Raw genomic sequence first — 18,503 nt, forward strand, 5'->3', positions numbered from 1 at the left:
CACTGGCCACATGGAGTTAATGAGAACTGGAAATTTGTTACTCCAACTGAGGAGCTGGATTTTATTTTTAGTTAACTTTAATTTTAATTTAAATACCCACAGGGGACTGGTGGTTATGGTCCTGGACAGTGTGGGTCAACATTTGCCGTCCTTTTCCATTTCACCTTGTTAACAGCTTTGGCATTTGGTCTTTTGCCTTTCCAGATTAACCTAACTGCTTAAAAGCAAATGAGTAGAATTAAAATCTAATATCCAGATTACTAAATGTGAACTCTTTCTTTTTAAAATTCCTTCTGGCTATTTCCCAAGTTCCATATCCGGGTTCTTCACATTTTTTCTTATCAAGTGATGTCTGCTTCAGAGCACCTTGCCCCCATTCCTTGCATGTTGAAATATTGATTGCAGAAATTAAATTCTGCCAGAGCCTTCCTTTCAGTAGCGCTCATATTCTCTTGCAAGTTCTCCAGAAATGGTGTTTTTCAAAAGGACTTGTATTTGCTGCACTCTACCCAGTGTAAACTGATTTGAATGACATGGTAGGCAATCCCACAAGGTTTGCCAACAATTTGGCAGGAGAACATATTTGATGTTTGTTATTGTATTTTCTCATTTGGTTTCAAAACTTTAAAACATATAAACATCGTTTGGGATGTGAGGCAAAGTGCATTCTTGGTTTGATGCAAATCTTCTTAACCCATGATTAAGCCCTCTGGTTCAGGAAAATCACTTCCCCAAATCAATATCCCAATTTCAAGATCCATCCAGTTAATTTAGGAAAATACTCAGTATCTTCTATTTGGAGGAAATCATTAATATAGTCCATTTTCTTGAGATGAGTTGTTCAGTATGGAATGATTTTTAGTAAAAAAAGAAAAGCATTAATCAAATGTAAGGTATTGCTTTTGTTTGTTTTTGGTCTTTTTATGGGTTTTTAAAAACTTTTTTATTTTGAGATAGCTGCAGACTTATATGCAATTATAAGAAATAACTCCTTTACCCAGTTCCCCCAGTGGTAACACCTTGGGTAATTATAATACAGTATCACAGAGGAAATTGACATTAATACAATCCTCTGATCTCATTCAGATTTCTCTAGTTATATGTGCCTCATTTATGTGTGTATGTGTGTATACTTAGTTCTGTGCAATTTTACCACACATGTAGATTCATGTAAATACCACAGTAATCAATGTATAGAACAGTTCCAGCACAAGGATCCCTCATACTACCCTTTATAGGCAATGTTAGTTTTCACCATCCCACCTTCTATAATCCTTATCAACCACTAATGTTCTCCATCTCTGTAATTTTGTCATTTCATGAATGTTATATAAATGAATTCATATAATATGTAACTTTTTCATTTCACCTTTTTTTCACTTAGGATGATTGCCTTAAGATACATCCAAAGTGTTGCTTGTATCCATAGTTCATTCATTCTATTGCTGAGTAGTAGTCCATTTAACAATGTCCAACCATTCACCTGTTGAAGGACATTTGGGTTGTTTCCAGCTTTTGCTATTACAAATAGGCTGCTATGAACATTTGTGAACAGATTTCTGGGTGAACAGTTTTCATTTCTCTGGGATAAATATCCAGGAGTACAATAGCTGGATCATATGGTAAATGCACATACGGTTTTGAAAGAAACTGTCATATTCTTTTCCAGTTGGACTATAAAATACATTCCCACCAGCAAAGTATGAGTGATCAAATTTCTCTGTTTTGGGGGACTTGGTGCTATCACTATTGTTTATTTTAGTCATTCTGATATTTTAATTTACATCTCCATGATAGCTAATACTATTGACCACTGTTCATATGTGCTTACTAGCCAAGTGTATATTATATTCAGTGAAATGTCTATTTAAGGGGCGCCTGGGTGGGGCTCAGTTATTAAGCGTCTGCCTTTGGCTTGGGTCATGGTCCCAGGGTCCTGGGATCGAGCCCCGCATTGGGCTCCCTGCTCCGTGGGAAGCCTGCTTCTCCCTCCCCCACTTCCCCTGCTTGTGTTCCCTCTCTAGCTGTGTCTCTGTCAAATAAATAAATAAAATCTTAAAAAAAAAGAAATGTCTATTTAAGTCTTTTGTTAATTTCTAATTGGATTGTTTGATATTTCATGTTTTTTACTTTGTTGAACATGTGGTTTACAAACATTTTCTCTAGGTCTAGAGTTTGTCTTTTAATTTTCTTAACATGGGGATGCCTGAGTGGCTTAGTTGGTTAGTTAAGTGTCTGCCTTCGGCTCAGGTCATGATCCCAAGGCCCTGGGATCGAGTTCCGCATCAGGCTCCTTGCTCAACGGGGAACCTGCTTCTCCCTCTGCCTGCCGCTCACCGTGCTTGTGCTGTCTGTCTCTCTCTCTCTGACAAATAAATAAATAAAATCTAAAAAAAAAATTCTTTTAACATGGTTTTTCACTGAAAAAATGTTTTTAATTTTAATAAAACCTAATTTATCATTTTTTCCTTTTATGGATCCTGCTTTTGGTGTCAAGTCTAGGAACTATTCACCTAGGCCTAGGTCCCAAAGATTTTTCTCCAAGTTTTTATTCTGAGTTGTATAGTTGTACATTTTACATTTATTTCTATGATCCCTTTTGAGTAAGTTTTTTTATAGGGTGTGCAACTTAGCATGAGGTTAGATTGCCTATGGATAGTCAGTTGCTCCTGTACCATTTGTTGAAAGGCTATCTTTACTGTTTAACTGATTTTGCACCTTTGCCAAACATATTGAGTCTTCCAGTCATTAACACAGTGTATCTCTCCATTTACTTAGTTTAATGATTTCTTTCATCAGCATTTTGTCATTTTCAGCATACTTATTTTTTTGTATAAGGTTTGTTCATTTTCTTTACAGGAATTGGAAATAGTGTTGTTTGTAATCAGTTTCCACATTTTCCTTGTTAGGAAGTTCCACATTTCTATATAAGTAGTGTGATTACTTTTTGTATTTTTTCTTGTATTCTGCAACCTTGCTGAAGTCACTTATAGCAAGTCAACCATACTAAAAGGTGTTTATTGTTTTGTTTTGTTTGTAGATTATTTGGAATTTTTTTACATAGCTATGTCATCTGCAGAGGGACATTTTAATTTCTTTCTCTCTAACTCATATGCCTTTCATTTCTTTTTCTTGTCTTATTATAGGGGCTAGAACTTACTGTACTTATTGTTGAATAAGAATGGTAAGAGTAGACATCCTTGCCTTGTTCCTAATCTTAAAGAAAAGTAGTCACTCTTTTACCATTAGTTATGATGGCAACCATTGTGTTTTGTAAATGCTTTTTATTAAGTTAAGGAAGTGCACTTTATTCCTACTTTGCTGAGAATATTTTTCACAAATAGATGTTGGATTTTGACTAGTGTTTTTTCTACATCAATTAATATGATCATATGATTTTTTTCTTTTTCAGCCTATTGATATGCTGGATTGAATTAATTGATTTTCAAATGTTGAACCAGCTTTTGCATAAATGGACTAGATCCCACTTGGTCATAGTGTATACTTTTTTTTACACATTTAATTTGCTAATATGTTGAGAATTTTTTATATTAAAATTCATGAGGCATTAATCTCTAGTTTTCCTTTTATGTACTATCTTTGTCTAGTTTTGAGCTCAGGGTAATACTAATCTCATAAAGTGAGTTTGGATGTGTACCTTAATTTTCTATATTCTGGAAGTGATTGTGTAAACTTGGAGTTAATTCTTTAAATGGTAAAATTCTCCAATGAAACCATCTGGACTTTTTCTGCATCTATTGAAATGATCATATGATTTTTATCCCTCATTTTGTTTATGTAGTGTATCACAATGATTAACTAGCAGATGTCGATCCATTCTTGCATCTGTGGAGTAAATCCTACTCAATCATGATGTATGATCCTTTTAACATATTGTTAAATTTGGTTTGCTAATATTTTGTTGAGGATTTTTGCATGAATGTTCATCAGAAATATTGACCTATAATTTTCTTTTCTTGTACTTTCCTCTATCTGCTTTTGGTATCAGGGTAATGCTAGCCTTATAAGTGAGTTTGGAAGCATTCACTCCTTTTTAATATTTTGGAAGAGTTTGAGAAGGATAGGTCTTAACTCTTTAAATGTTTGGTAAAATTCACCTGTGAAGTCATCTGGTCCTGAGCTTTTATTTGTTTGGAGGTTTTTGATTAGTGATTCAATCTCCTTACTAGTCATCTATCAATTTTCTATTTCTTCATGATTCAGTCTTAGAAGATTGTATATTTCTAAGAATTTATCCACTTCTTCTAGGTTGTCCAATTTGTTGACATAGAATTGTTCATAATGGTCTCCTATGATCCTTTGTATTTTTGTGGTATTAGTTATTAACTTCTCTTTCATTTCTGATTTTACTTATTTGACTATTCTCTTTTTCACTCTTGGTGAACCTTGCTTAAGTTATTTCAATTTTGTTTATCTTTTCAAAGAAACAGCTCTGAATTTCATTGACCTTTTCTATTATCATTTTACTCTCTATTTCACTTATTTCTGCCCTGATCTTTATTATTTCCCTCCTTTTATTAACTTTGGGTTTCATTTCTTCTCCTTTTTCTAGTTCCTATGGTGTAAAGGTAGTTTCTTGAGGTAGGCCTGTAATAATCACTTTTGCTGCATCCCATAGATTTTGGTATGTCATATTTCCATTTTCATTTACTTCCACTTTGATTTCTTCAGTGACCCATTGGTTGTTCAGTAGCATATTGTTTAATCTCCACTTTTTTTTTTCAGTTTTCTTATGAAATTAATTTCTAGTTTCATACCATTATGGTTAGAAAAGATGCTTGATGTGATTTTAATCTTCTTGAATTTACTGAGACTTGTTTTGTGGGCTAATGTGTGATCTCCCCTGGCGAACGTTCTATGCATATTTGAGAAGTGTGTATTCTGCTGCTTTCAAGTGGAGTGTTCTGTATATATTCATTAAGTTCATCTGATCTAATATGTTGTTGAAGGTTGATGTTTCCTTATTTTTTTATTTTTAATTTTTTTAGAGAGGGAGAGAGGAGGGCCAGAGAGAGAAGGACAGAGAGAGAATCTTAAGCAGGCTATACCCCCCAGCTCGGAGCCTGAGGCGGGACTCGATCTCATGACCCTGAGCCAAAATCAAGAGTTGAGCGCTTAACTGACTGAGCCACCCAGGTGCCCCCTGATGTTCCCTTATTGATTTTCTGTCTGGATGATCTATCCATTGATGCAAGGGAGGTGTTAGAGTACCCTACTATTATTGTATTGCCATCAATTTTTCCCTTTAAATCTGTTCATATATATAATGTATATTTATAAATGTTATATCTTTTTGCTGGATTGACTCCTTTTTTTTACATAATGTCCTTCATTGTCCTTTATTACAACTTTTGTTAGGAAATCTATTTTGTATCAGATGAGGATAGCTGCACCAGCTTTCTCATTTGCATTTTCATGGACTATCTTTTTTTATCCTTTCACTTTAATTCTCTGTGTCTCCTTACTTCTCAAATGAATCTCTTGTAGGGAGCATATATATGAACATATAGTCTTTTTTCTTTTAGTCCATTCAGTCTTTTGAATGGAGAATTTAGTCCATTTACATTTAAGTGATTATTGATTGTATGTATTTATTACCATTTTATTAATTGCTTTTGTTGTTTTTGTAGTTCCTTTTTGTTCCTCTTCTCTTTCTCTCTTTCCTTCTGATTTGATAATTTTCTTTATTGTTATGCTTAGATTTCTTTCTCATTTTTTGTGTATTTGCTATAAGTTTTTACTTTATGGTTACTGTGAGATTCAGATAAATTGCATATAACAGTTTATTTTAAATTGGTAGGAACTTAAATTTCAACACATTAAAAAACTATGCATTTTTACTACTCCCCCCATTTTATGTTTTTTTTTTTTTTTTTTTTTTAGATTTTATTTATTTATTTGACAGAGAGAGACACAATGAGGACAGGAACACAAGCAGGGGGAGTGGGAGAAGGAGAAACAGGCTTCCCACTGAGCAGGGAGCCCGATGCGGGGCTCGATCCCAGGACCCTGGGATCATGACCTGAGCTGAAGGCAGACGCTTAACGACTGAGCCACCCAGGCACCCCCCATTTTATGTTTTTGATGTCACATCTTACATCTTTTTATTTTATGTATCCCTTAACTAATTATTGAATTTTTAGTTAATTTTACTACTTTTGTTTTTTGATTCTCATACTAGCTTTATAAGTGCTTAATCCACTACTTTTACTATATACTTTTTCCAGTGAGATTTTCTTTTTTTTTTTTCTTTTTTTATTCTTATGTTAATCCCCATACATTACATCATTAGTTTTAGATGAAGTGTTCCATGATTCATTGTTTGTGCACAACACCCAGTGCTCCATGCAGAATGTGCCCTCCTCAATACCCACCACCAGGCTAACCCATCCTCCCACCCCCCTCCCCTCTAGAACCCTGTTTGTTTTTCAGAGTCCATCGTCTCTCATAGTTCGTCTACCCCTCCGATTTCCCCCGCTTCATTCTTCCCCTCCCGCTACTTTCTTCTTCTTCTTCTTTTTTTTTTTTCTTAACATATATTGCATTATTTGTTTCAGAGGTACAGATCTGAGATTCAACAGTCTTGCACAATTCACAGCGCTTACCAGAGCACATACCCTCCCCAGTGTCTATCACCCAGTCCCCCCATCCCTCCCACCCCACCCCCCACTCCAACAACACTCAGTTTGTTTCCTGCGATTAAGAATTCCTCATATCAGTGAGATCATATGATACATGTCTTTCTCTGTTTGACTTATTTCACTCAACATAATACCCTCCAGTTCCATCCACGTCGTTGCAAATGGCAAGATCTCATTCCTTTTGATGGCTGCATAATATTCCATTGTATATATATATATACCACATCTTCTTTATCCATTCATCTGTCGATGGACATCTTGGCTCTTTCCACAGTTTGGCTATTGTGGACATTGCTGCTATAAACATCAGGGTGCACGTACCCCTTCGGATCCCTACTTTTGTATCTTTGGGGTAAATACCCAGTAGTGCAATTGCTGGATCATATGGTAGCTCTATTTTCAACTTTTTGAGGAACCTCCATACAGTTTTCCAGAGTGGCTGCACCAGCTTGCATTCCCACCAACAGTGTAGGAGGGTTCCCCTTTCTCCACATCCCCGCCAACATCTGTCGTTTCCTGACTTGTTAATTTTAGCCATTCTGCCTGGTGTGAGGTGGTATCTCATTGAGGTTTTGATTTGGATTTCCCTGATGCCGAGCGATATTGAGCACTTTTTCATGTGTCTGTTGGCCATTTGGATGTCTTCTTTGGAAAAATGTCTGTTCATGTCTTCTGCCCATTTCTTGATTGGATTCTTTGTTCTTTGGGTGTTGAGTTTGATGAGTTCTTTATAGATTTTGGATACTAGCCCTTTATCTGATATGTCATTTGCAAATATCTTCTCCCATTCTGTCGGTTGTCTTTTGGTTTTGTTAACTGTTTCCTTTGCTTTGCAAAAGCTTTTTATCTTGATGAAGTCCCAATAGTTCATTTTTGCCCTTGCTTCCCTTGCCTTTGGCGATGTTTCTAGGAAGAAGTTGCTTCGGCTGAGGTCAAAGAGGTTGTTGCCTGTGTTCTCCTTTAGGATTTTGATGGACTCCTGTCTCACATTGAGGTCTTTCAACCATTTGGAGTCTATTTTTGTGTGTGGTGTAAGGAAGTGGTCCAGTTTCATTCTTCTGCATGTGTCTATCCAATTTTCCCAACACCATTTGTTGAAGAGACTGTCTTTGTTCCATTGGACATTCTTTCCTGCTTTGTCGAAGATGAGTTGACCATAGAGTTGAGGGTCCATTTCTGGGCTCTCTATTCTGTTCCATTGATCTATGTGTCTGTTTTTGTGCCAGTACCATGCTGTCTTGATGATGACAGCTTTGTAATAGAGCTTGAAGTCCGGAATTGTGATGCCACCGGCTTTGCTTTTCTTTTTCAACATTCCTCTGGCTATGCGGGGTCTTTTCTGGTTCCATACAAATTTTAGGATTATTTGTTCCATTTCTTTGAAAAAAGTGGATGGTATTTTGATGGGGATTGCATTGAATGTGTAGATTGCTCTAGGTAGCATTGACATCTTCACAATATTTGTTCTTCCAATCCATGAGCATGGAACATTTTTCCATTTGTTTGTGTCTTCCTCAATTTCTTTCATGAGTATTTTATAGTTTTCTGAGTACAGATCCTTTGTCTCTTTGGTTAGATTTATTCCTAGGTATCTTATGGTTTTGGGTGCAATTGTAAATGGGATCAACTCCTTAATTTCTCTTTCTTCTGTCTTGTTGTTGGTGTATAGGAATGCCACTGACTTCTGTGCATTGATTTTATATCCTGCCACTTGACTGAATTCCTGTATGAGTTCTAGCAGTTTTGGGGTGGAGTCTTTGGGGTTTTCCACATAAAGTATCATATCATCTGCAAAGAGTGAGAGTTTGACTTCTTCTTTGCCAATTTGGATGCCTTTGATTTCTTTTTGTTGTCTGATTGCTGTGGCTAGGACTTCCAATACTATGTTGAATAGCAGTGGTGAGAGTGGACATCCCTGCCGCGTTCCTGACCTTAGGGGGAAAGCTCTCAGTTTTTCCCCATTGAGAATGATATTCGCTGTAGGTTTTTCATAGATGGCTTTTATGATATGGAGGTATGTACCCTCTATCCCTATACTCTGAAGAGTTTTGATCAAGAAAGGATGCTGTACTTTGTCAAAAGCTTTTTCTTCCAGTGAGATTTTTATGCTCATAAGTTTCTTGCTATTAGTTAGTGCCATTCTTTTCAGCTTAAAGAAGTCCCTTTAACATTCCTTATAAGGTCAGTTTGTTAGTGATGAACTCCTTTAGCTTTTGCTCATCTCGAAAACTCTTTATCATTCCTTCTATTCTGAATGATAACCTCCCCAACTAGAATAGTCTAGGTTTGGAGTTTTTTCCTTTCAGCACTTTTAATATGTCATGCCACTCTCTTCTGGCCTGAAAATTTTCTGCCAAAAACCCATAGCCTATGGGTTTACCCTTATACATAAAAAGTTGTTCTTCTCTTGCTGCTTTTATGATTCTCTCTTTATCTTTAACCTTTGACATTTTAATTATAATGCATCTTTGTGTGGAACTCTGGATTCTTCTTGTTTGGAACCCTCTGGGCTTCTTGGACCTGGATGTCTGTTTCCTTCCCCAAATTAGGGAAGTTGTCAGCCAGTATTTATTCAAGTAAGTTTTCTGCCCCTTTCTCTCTCTCTCTTCTCTGTGACACCTGTAATGTGGATGTTATTCTGCTTGATGTTGTCTTATAAGTCCTCAAGTTATCTTCACTTTTTAAAGTTCTTTTTTCTTTTTGCTACTCTGTCTGGGTGAGTTTCTTTGCTTTGTCCTCCAGCTCACTAATCCATTCTTCTGCTTCATCCAGCCTGCTGTGTAACCCCTCTAGTGTATTTTTCAGTTCAGTTATTGTTTTTCAGCTCTGTGTTTGGTTCTATCTCTCTGTTGTAATTATCACTGTATTTACCCACTCTTCTCCTAAGTTCAGTGAGCATTTTAAAAAAAAAGGTTTATTTATTTGAAAGAGAGAGAGAGTGGAGTGGGGAGGGGCAGAGGCAGAGGGACAGAGAGAATCCCCAAACAGATTCCCTGCTGTGTGTGAAGCCCAACACAGGGCTCAATCTCATGACCCATGAGATCCTGATGTGAACCAAAACCAAGAGTTGGGCATCCAACTGACTGAGCCACCCAGGCAATCCCCAGGGAGCATTTTTATAACCATTATGTTAAACTCTTTATCAAGTAGATTACTTATCTCCATTTCCTTAATAGCTTTTTCTAGAGTTTTGTCTTATTTTTTCATTAGGAAAATGTTTCTCTGTCTCCTCATTTTTCCTGATTTTCCATGTTTGTTTCTATATATTAGATGAAAAAAGTATTTCTTCCAATTTTGGGGGAGTGGCCTTGTGTAGGAGATGACCTGTGGGGTCCACAAGTGCAGTCCTCCCTTGTCATCAGAGCCAAACACTCAAGGTGTATACCCTTGTATAGGCTGCACACATCCACTGGCCATGACAGGTCTGCAGCTGCAGCAAGGGAGGTAGCGGGTTGCTCACTGGCTGGTTCTGGTGTGGCTGTGGTATCGGTTGGGAGGCTGGGGTGCTTGCCTGGCTCTTGGTGTATGGCTACAGAGTGGGGGGTGAGGCATGTGCAGCAGTGCTAACAGGTTAGAGGGATCTTGCCAATATAGCATTTGCCTGTGCCCACATTAGCAAGATAGAATAAGGTAGCTAAAATGGCGAGAGTCCTAACGGTTCCTGTCTCTTCAGCAGTCAGTTTAAAATCAGTAAGTAAGTTTTTACATATGGTCTAGACTTTTCAAAATTACTTCCTTTGCACTGGGTCCCAAAGTGAGTGAGTCTTTTGTGAACCCTGGAAGAGCAGATTCTCCACTCCCTACAATTACACGGTTCTCCTGGATGTACTTCCCATTGTTTTAAAAGCCAAACATTTTGGGGGCTCATCTCTTCAGTAGAGGACCCAAGAGTTGGGGTGCCTTATGTGGTGGACAAACCCTTTGTTCCTCAAGGAAAACGTCCATATTTTTGAAATCCCTGCTGATTCTGGGTTGACATGCCTGTGGTATGATTTTTGGTGAGAGCGTCTCTATCAAGGGTGAGAGAGGCCCTTCTATCATTTGTTGTGGCTGTGCTGTTCATTTAGTTTTCAGGACTTTTTCAGAGGACATTATTCCACATGTGGTAGGTTTGTTGTGTCCATGGGAAGAGGTGAATTCAGGATCTTCCTATGCAACCATCTTGAACTTCCTTCCTCTAATATACATTGAGCACATCATCAGATGGTGTTATAATTTTTCCTTCAATCATCAAATATAATTTCAAAGCTCACAAGAAGAGTAGTCTATTATGCTTACCTTTATTTTTACCCATTATGATGTTCCTTTCTTTCTGAAGCTCAGAGTCTTCTTGTTTAATAATTTCTGTTTAGGAATTTTCTGTTTATGAGGGTAGGTTTGCTGTCAACAAATTCTTTTAGTTTTCCTTTGTCTGAAATATCTTGATTTCTTCTTCATTCCTGAAGGATATTTTTGCCAGATATAGAATTCGAGCTGACCATTCTTTTCTTTCAGTAATTTTAAAAAGTTCCACTTCCTTCTGTCCTACATGGTTTCTGACAGGAACTCTCTTGTCATTTGCATTGTTTTTCCCGTATAAGTAAGCTGATGTTTTCCTCTGACTGCTTTCAAGATTTTTTCTTTGTCTTTTGTTTTCAGAAGTTTAATTATGATGTGTCTTGGCATAAATTTCTATGGGCTCATCCTATTGGAGTTTGTTCAGATTCTTACAACAGTACATTTATGTCTTTCACCAAATTTTCTGAAGTTTTGGGCCATTACTTGTTCAAATATTTCTTCAGAAAGTCCCACTTTCTCCCTTTCTTCATCTGAGACTCCAGTGATAGAAATGTTAGCTCTTTTGTTATTGTCCTGATTCTCTGTGCAATTATTTTTTTTTCAGTCTATTTCTCTTTGTTGTTAGACTGCTAAATTCTATTGATTGGTCCTCTTGTTCATTGACTTTATTCTTTGTTGTCTCTACTATGTTGTTGAACACATCAGAAATTTTTAAAATTTTAGTTATTGTACTTTTCATTTGTATAATTTCCATTTATTTCTTTTTAATAATTTAGATTTCTTCTATTTTATGCTAAGATTTTATATTTTTTCATTTGTTTTGTTTATTTATGAAGTATTTGTATGTTTGTTTTATAATCCTTGTCAGATATTTCCAACAACTGATTTATTTTGACATTGGTATCGGTTGTCTTTTCTCATTCAAGTTGTGATTTTCCTGGTTATTGCTATGATGGATGGATTTCAATTATATCCAGGGCATTTTGGATATTATGTTATGAGTCTCTGCATCCTTTTTTTTTTTTTTTTAAGCAAACAACCCTCCTCTTAGGGTGTAGCATGAAGGCTAAGTGGTCTTTATGGTCAGCTTCCTACTGGACTCCCCAAGCCCACTCAGCTCACTGCTGGATGACCATGACACTATCTTGGCAGCATAATTAAAATACCTTTTTTCCATTGGTTGGGGAATGGGGTATCTGCTCCCTGTTTTGGTCCTGCTGATCCCCCAGGGCTGGAAAATCAGAGTGCCATTGCCTGCTTCTGTGGGAGTGGGGTTGGAATGATAGGCTAGAAGATCAGCTCTTGGCTTGGCTTCCCTGAAACCACAAAGCAATAGTGTTGGAGAGGTCTTGTGTTGGTGTTTGCCCAGAGTATGGCAGTATTGACAAATATCCTGGTTCTTTGGCTTGGAGGAACAAGCTTTTCTTGCTATTTATTTTGTCTCAGGTTGGAGGCTTCTGTTGTGCCCTGTCCAGGATGTATAGGAAGCAACAAAGAAACCCAGAAAACTCTCCTCGGTGTAGTTCCTCAAGTTCCAAGATCCCTTGGCAGTCATCTTTTGTTTCAACTTCTCAGAATTTTCCTGTGATTTTTGTTGCCTCATGTCCGAAGTTTTCTCGTTGGAACAGGGAGGACTTAAGAGGAATAGGGCTACTTCATCTTGGCCAGAACTGGAAGTCCAAGGTCTTGTTTTTTATGTAATGCTTTATCAAGATTTCATCTATTCTAATGGTAAAATAAATTGCCTCATTTCAGAAAGTGTCTCTGTGCACAGATTTCAGACTAGATCCTAAGCATGAGTTTGAATCACTGCTGGTCATCATGAAGCAGGAACTCAATTCTATTAACTCTTTCCCCCTAAAGCCCAGCAGTGTTAATTATAATAAGAAGAATGAGAAGAATTAACAATTCTCAAGTGCTTAATATATGCTGGGTTCTGGGTTAAGTACTTGGCAGGCATTTTTAAATTTAATTTTCTAAAATAGTGCATGAACTAGATATGGTTATCACCTTCATGTTCTAGATTAAGCCACTGAGGTTAAAAGAGGCTAAAATATTTGACACCAAATCCACATAGCCTGGGAGTGGCAGGACTTTTCCAACTTAGTGATTCAAAAAACTTCTGAATTTCATATTCAAATCCAGATGACTAGCCCTACTCCCAAAGATCCTAATTTGGTGGGTATAAGGCCAGGGTTAGCAATATGTAATATTGACTTGGCAGGCTAGAAAACTGAGGTAAGAAGCCCTCTATTCACACTCTGACAAACATCTAAGGCACTGAGGCATTTGCTTCATCTTTGGTAAGATGGCTCTCACCAATAAAGGATGAAGAAAAAAGCAAGTTTGTCTTTTTTAAAGAAAACAAGAATTTGGGGACGATCTTCTCTTCTGGGTTTTGCCCAAGAAGATGTCTAAGACTTTCTAATATGCTGTGTGGGGTTTACTGCCCATCCGCTGTCATACCACTGGGCGGGGCAATCGGACTCACTCCAGAGTGGTCACTTGGATGTTTCTTGAATGTTCTGTTTCATAGGAAACAAAATTGTGGTTATCCTTAAAATATATATCATGTGTTTGGATGTTTTTGACTTTATAACACTCTTTTTATAGTGTGCCAACTACCAGATCCTTTTATAGTGTACAAAAATAGTCACTTTCCTCACATAAACTGTTTTATACATTGTCATGTAATTTTAAGGTACAAAAACTGTCAGAAAGTTTTATACAGAGAGGACTCTTAATTTACAACACATTATTGTTATAGTATTTTCCCTTTTTCTTTCACATGATTCAAAATGTCATGTAGAAACCTTCTACTTAGAGTTTTTCTTATTTACTTATTTTTGTTAAGAAATTGACATTTGACAAATTATCCTTGAATCACTGCTCATCAAAGACTTTCTAACTCGGGATAATCTATAATCGGGGACCAGGTCTTCTGGTTTTAAGGACATTGTGAATTTAGAGACCTGGGAATAATAACATTTTTAAATTTGGTTTTCATTAACTTTGGATGTATGATCATTTAAATGTTTAGATGATCATTTTGAGGTTTATCTTTGTGCTATCTTGTTAAAGACAAATCCTGAACAAATTATTGGCTTAATTATAATTACACAGGAAATGTTTCAAATGTTCCTAAAAATAAGCATGCTGAAACACAGAAAGAGTACCCTTTATAGGCAAAGAACTGATTTACTATTTAAAGTCCACTTCTGTATATTATTAAGTTTTCTTATGGATTTACAAGATATCTCTGGTCTAATTTTATTTATTTGTAAGAAATAATGTTTCATATTTTTCATTTGTTTAAGCTGGATTATTACTCAGGCAAAATTAATGAAATTCCAATGTGGAAAGAACGTCTTCCCACTCAGCATGGATTGAGGATATCCTCACACATTTCAGAGACAACAGCCAACTCTACCCTTAGCGGAAGAAGAGAACCAAGTTTGTGTTCTTGTAAGCTGTGCAAAGAGCTTTATGTGGGAAGAGAATATTACCCATGCATTTAATTAACATATGAAAAAGTAAATGACCATCTTCAAATTTACAATGTAACTGTGAAAATGAAAACAACACTTCAGATATTTAATAGCCCTTTTTACCCTATGTGTTAAATACATTTAAATAATTCAAAAGGTACTAGGGAAAGAATAACCACAGAATTAATGTGCAAGAGAGTCAGCAGGGCACTTTGTAAGCACCAATCTAAATAGCTAACAAGGAGAATGTGGGAAAAAGGAAGAATCAACAAGTAGGAAAATGTTTGTATATCACAACAGGTGTGTATTATTATTATGTGAAATTTACAACACCCACTAGCAAAGAAATATGGGAAATAAAATTAAATTAATGTGCAGTTGTAAAAATTATAGTCTCATATAAATAAAACTGAGACTTATGTTTTCCAAATAGAAAAACAAATAGTCATTAAAAATCCAAAGACCTTACGTTCTTCCAAGAAGGAATAAACATTTTTTTAAGTCTGACAGTGTTTTCGTGAGCTATTTTACATTGTTCATAGAGTCCTACATATTATTGTCAAAATAAAAAATTAACTTCTAAGCAAATTAAATTAAGGTAAAATTTGGTATCATTGTACCAACATCCAGATGGTAAAACCTTTCTTTGTATGAACAGCAAAATTACCTTTCACTGCCTTGTTTATTTCTGAAAATATATGGGTCCTTTTTCTTCATGCATGCATTCATTCAACAAATATGTGTTGAGCATTCCAATTTACTGGCTTTTGGACATACAGTGCAAACAAAACAGATATGATTCCTGCCCTCATGGAGCTTAAAAATCCTTCCAAACACTTGTTTTTATCCAATCTATGAAATGAATCTTGACACTCAAAAATTCTGCACAGCTGTTGGAATGTTTCATCTTTGGAATATTGCAGGTGTCCGTCCTCATGGATAGTGTAAGTTTAAGTTATACAGTTGGATAAACCAGATGTAGTAAGGACAAACAGATTGCATTTAACACTTTTCTGTTTGTGTGTAACTATTTTGGCTCATAGTCAACAACACAGTTTTATCTTGCTTTGGGGTCTGTTTGACAGGATTTATTTTGCTAGAATCTTGAGGTCTGAGGCTAGGAACACTTTTGAGTTTCATTGTTTTAGAACTCTGAGAACTGAATTCAAAGCTTAGTTGAATTAAATGATTCACTCACTCATTCACTCACTGACATTCAGCAAATACTTGTTGAGGAAAACAGACAATGCTCCCTGCCATTGTGAAGATTACACTCTAGCAGAGGGAGACAAAGAACAGTAGACATACATGAAAAGTACTATGGACAAAAGAGAAAGTAAAGCAGAGTGAGGCAGATTGGAAGTGGCAGGGTCAGAATGGCAGGTGGAAATGGTAAATGTGGTAGTTAGGGTAGACCTCATGGAGCAAAGAAGTGAAGGATTTAAGGGAACAATTAGTATAGATATCAGAAAGAAAAATGTTCCAAACAGGAAGATCAGCTGGAACAAAGTCCTTAAGGATGAGCAGGCTTGGTGAAGAGCAAGAGGGCCAGCACTCCTTGAGCAAGATGAGTAGGAGGGCAGAAGGCAGGAGGGGAAGTCGGGGGTAGCTTAGTGGGGAGGCAGGTGGATTACTCAGAATTCCAGAGCCCACCATCAAGAATGAAACAAGGAAACCCTTGCAGAATTTTGAGCAGAGGAGTGATATGATGTGACTTAGGTTTTTAAAAGGTAGCTCCAGCTGCCTTATTGAGACTATATTGCAGGGGGAGCATGCAGGCAGGGAGTCACATGATAGGAGGCTCCCACAGACATTCAGACAAGAGGTGATGGTGGCTAAGACCAGGATGTTTGTAAAAAGAAGTTGGATTCTGTATATATTTGGAAGTAGAGCCAGTAGGATCTGCTGATGAGTTAGATATGGAGTGTCAGAGAAAGAAGAATCAGGATGACTCCATTTATACACCATATAAACAAGCCTCAATGTTTCTTCTGTATATCATAGATTTCTAGTGATCTTATTTCCTAATTCAAGATTCTAGTTAGGTGGTTTTTTTTTTTTAGTCTAATCCTTCAGTTATCTACTGAACACTCACCATATGGTAGGTACTATGAGGGATGCAAGATGAGCAGAACATTAATTCTGGTCTCAAAGAAGATCTCAAGAGGCAATACAATTAGAGATTGGGATACACCATTGAGGAAAAACAGATCAAATGTTATAGGGAATCAGACAAGAGAGATGTTCCTTTGAACTGTGAGAAAAAAGGACGGCTCAACATCAAGTTAGCTTGAGCAGAGCTTCAAGAATAACATGTGCTTGAGGATTGCCATGCTGAGATGCATTCTGGGTCAGCAAAGGGACCAGCACAGTGTCCGGTCTAGGCGAGAATGAGTGCCGTTTAGCTGGATGGAGCAGCTGGGAATAAAAGACTGGGCAAGCTGTCCTCCTATTTCAGAGTGCTCTGGCCCAAGGAGGTGGCAGGAAAGATGAGAAGTGTGGGAATGTGTGAGAGATGTTTCAGAGGTAGCACCACTGGGATAGCAAGTATCAAAGGCAAGGCTGGGGATGAAGGCCCTGTCATCAAGAGGATGATCATGCCAAAATAGAAATAGGGGCATAGAGGGAAAGCACTTTCTAAAATCTTTCCATCTGGACCTCAGAGGTAAAGTGAAAGGGAAAAACTAAGATCACATCTTAGGGCAAATAGTTAACACATCGCCATTTTCCCAGCAGCAAGTTTGTGGACCTATTTTTCTTGATACTCTATTTGCTTGGGCTATGATTGTGATTTGTGTGATCTCAGGCACTCTTGGGAAAGCAAAGAAGAAGATGGTAAATATAAGACTGATTCCTGTAAGATAGAGATTAAGAAGCACAGGAAAATTTTATTAAATTATAAAGGACCTTCAGAGGCTTACAGAAGAACTTTTCAAAGCTCATCTGTAGCAAGAGCCACAAATAACCACCTGCTCCAGCTCTGTTCAGTTCCTCCCCTCAAAACTGAATCGAAATGCAATCTGGCTTCTCTGACTGGAAACTTCTTCCGGTATTTTCCTTAATGGAGCACAGAGGCAGAGGAGGTGAGGAGAAGGTCACTACTTTGAAGGTCTATGAAGCTTAAAATGTTCTGGCTACAGATTTCAGCTGAACCAATTTTGTTTTCCATGGTGAAGTCTAACCAAACAAAATCCTGGGAATGCGCCCAAAGAGTTTGTATTGGATACTTGAATTTTACAAGGCAAAGAAGTGGGAGAATTGATTATTTTGGCAAAGCACACATTGTCAGCAAGGTGTTTCTTCACCCTTTTCAGCATTTTCAGAAGTGCTGAAAATAATTAGAAGCAAACACAAATGTTGGAAAGAAGCATTCAGGGGAGCCCTTCCTCCAGTCCACAGTTTTTCAGAGACCTCAGCCTCAAGTTTGGGTAGCATGCTCTGAGGGGAGATGGCATGTTTGCTAATGAATATGAATAGCATTTCCTTATGGGCCATATATTTTTCCAGCAGGAAATGGATAATCTACTATGACATTTCAGTGGGTTGGAACAAGATAGATAAATCAAATGCAAGTTGCCCTGTTTCTTTTTCAAATGAAAGATAAATGCCTTAATGGATTAGCAATCATGAAATATATAAGTATTTATAATACAGTACTGCTTTATAACACCATCTGCCAAAGAATGGTATTTATTCAGCCACTGATATGAGAACAGATTTTCTTCCACATTATGCAGGGAGGAAATACATCGTAGTGTTAACGAGCATGCACTTAGTATTTAGCCAGCCTAAGTAGTAACGAAATTCTTTAGTTGACTGGCTGTGTAATTTTGATAATGTTACTTAACCCCACTTCCCTTGTTGATAAAATGGTGTAATAATAATCCTGCTTTTAAAAGTCATTTAGTCTATCAAACAAGGTAATATATGGAAAGCATTCCACCAAATGTCCAACACATGTAAGTACTCAATATATAATAGCTGTTATCATCATTCCAGTGGTCAAAATTGGCTCTGCACAAGATGAGAGTTTCAAAGTATTTGGACCATCTGAACTGAATGCTTTCTAGAGGAG

At 37.0% G+C, this 18,503-nt stretch overlaps 1 protein-coding gene across 6 annotated transcripts in view; it reads left to right on the forward strand.

Annotated features, from left to right (window-relative positions):
* SUGCT (succinyl-CoA:glutarate-CoA transferase) overlaps positions 1-18,503 on the forward strand; it is an 800,213-nt gene that overhangs the window by 745,447 nt on the left and 36,263 nt on the right. Inside the window, exon 15 of one of the 6 annotated variants that reach the window (XM_064575447.1) lies at positions 14,258-14,902. The exons of the other annotated variants lie outside the window; for them this stretch is intronic. Coding sequence (XP_064431517.1) covers positions 14,258-14,283 — 26 coding nt within the window. The 3' untranslated portion in view covers positions 14,284-14,902. Of the gene's footprint in view, positions 1-14,257; positions 14,903-18,503 lie in introns of those variants that run through there. 6 annotated transcript variants of the gene reach the window in all.

Source organism: Mirounga angustirostris, unplaced genomic scaffold (genome assembly GCF_029215605.1).
Source record: "Mirounga angustirostris isolate CCGP_5_RB_7025 unplaced genomic scaffold, mMirAng1.0.hap1 SCAF_12, whole genome shotgun sequence".
NCBI lineage: Eukaryota > Metazoa > Chordata > Mammalia > Carnivora > Phocidae > Mirounga > Mirounga angustirostris.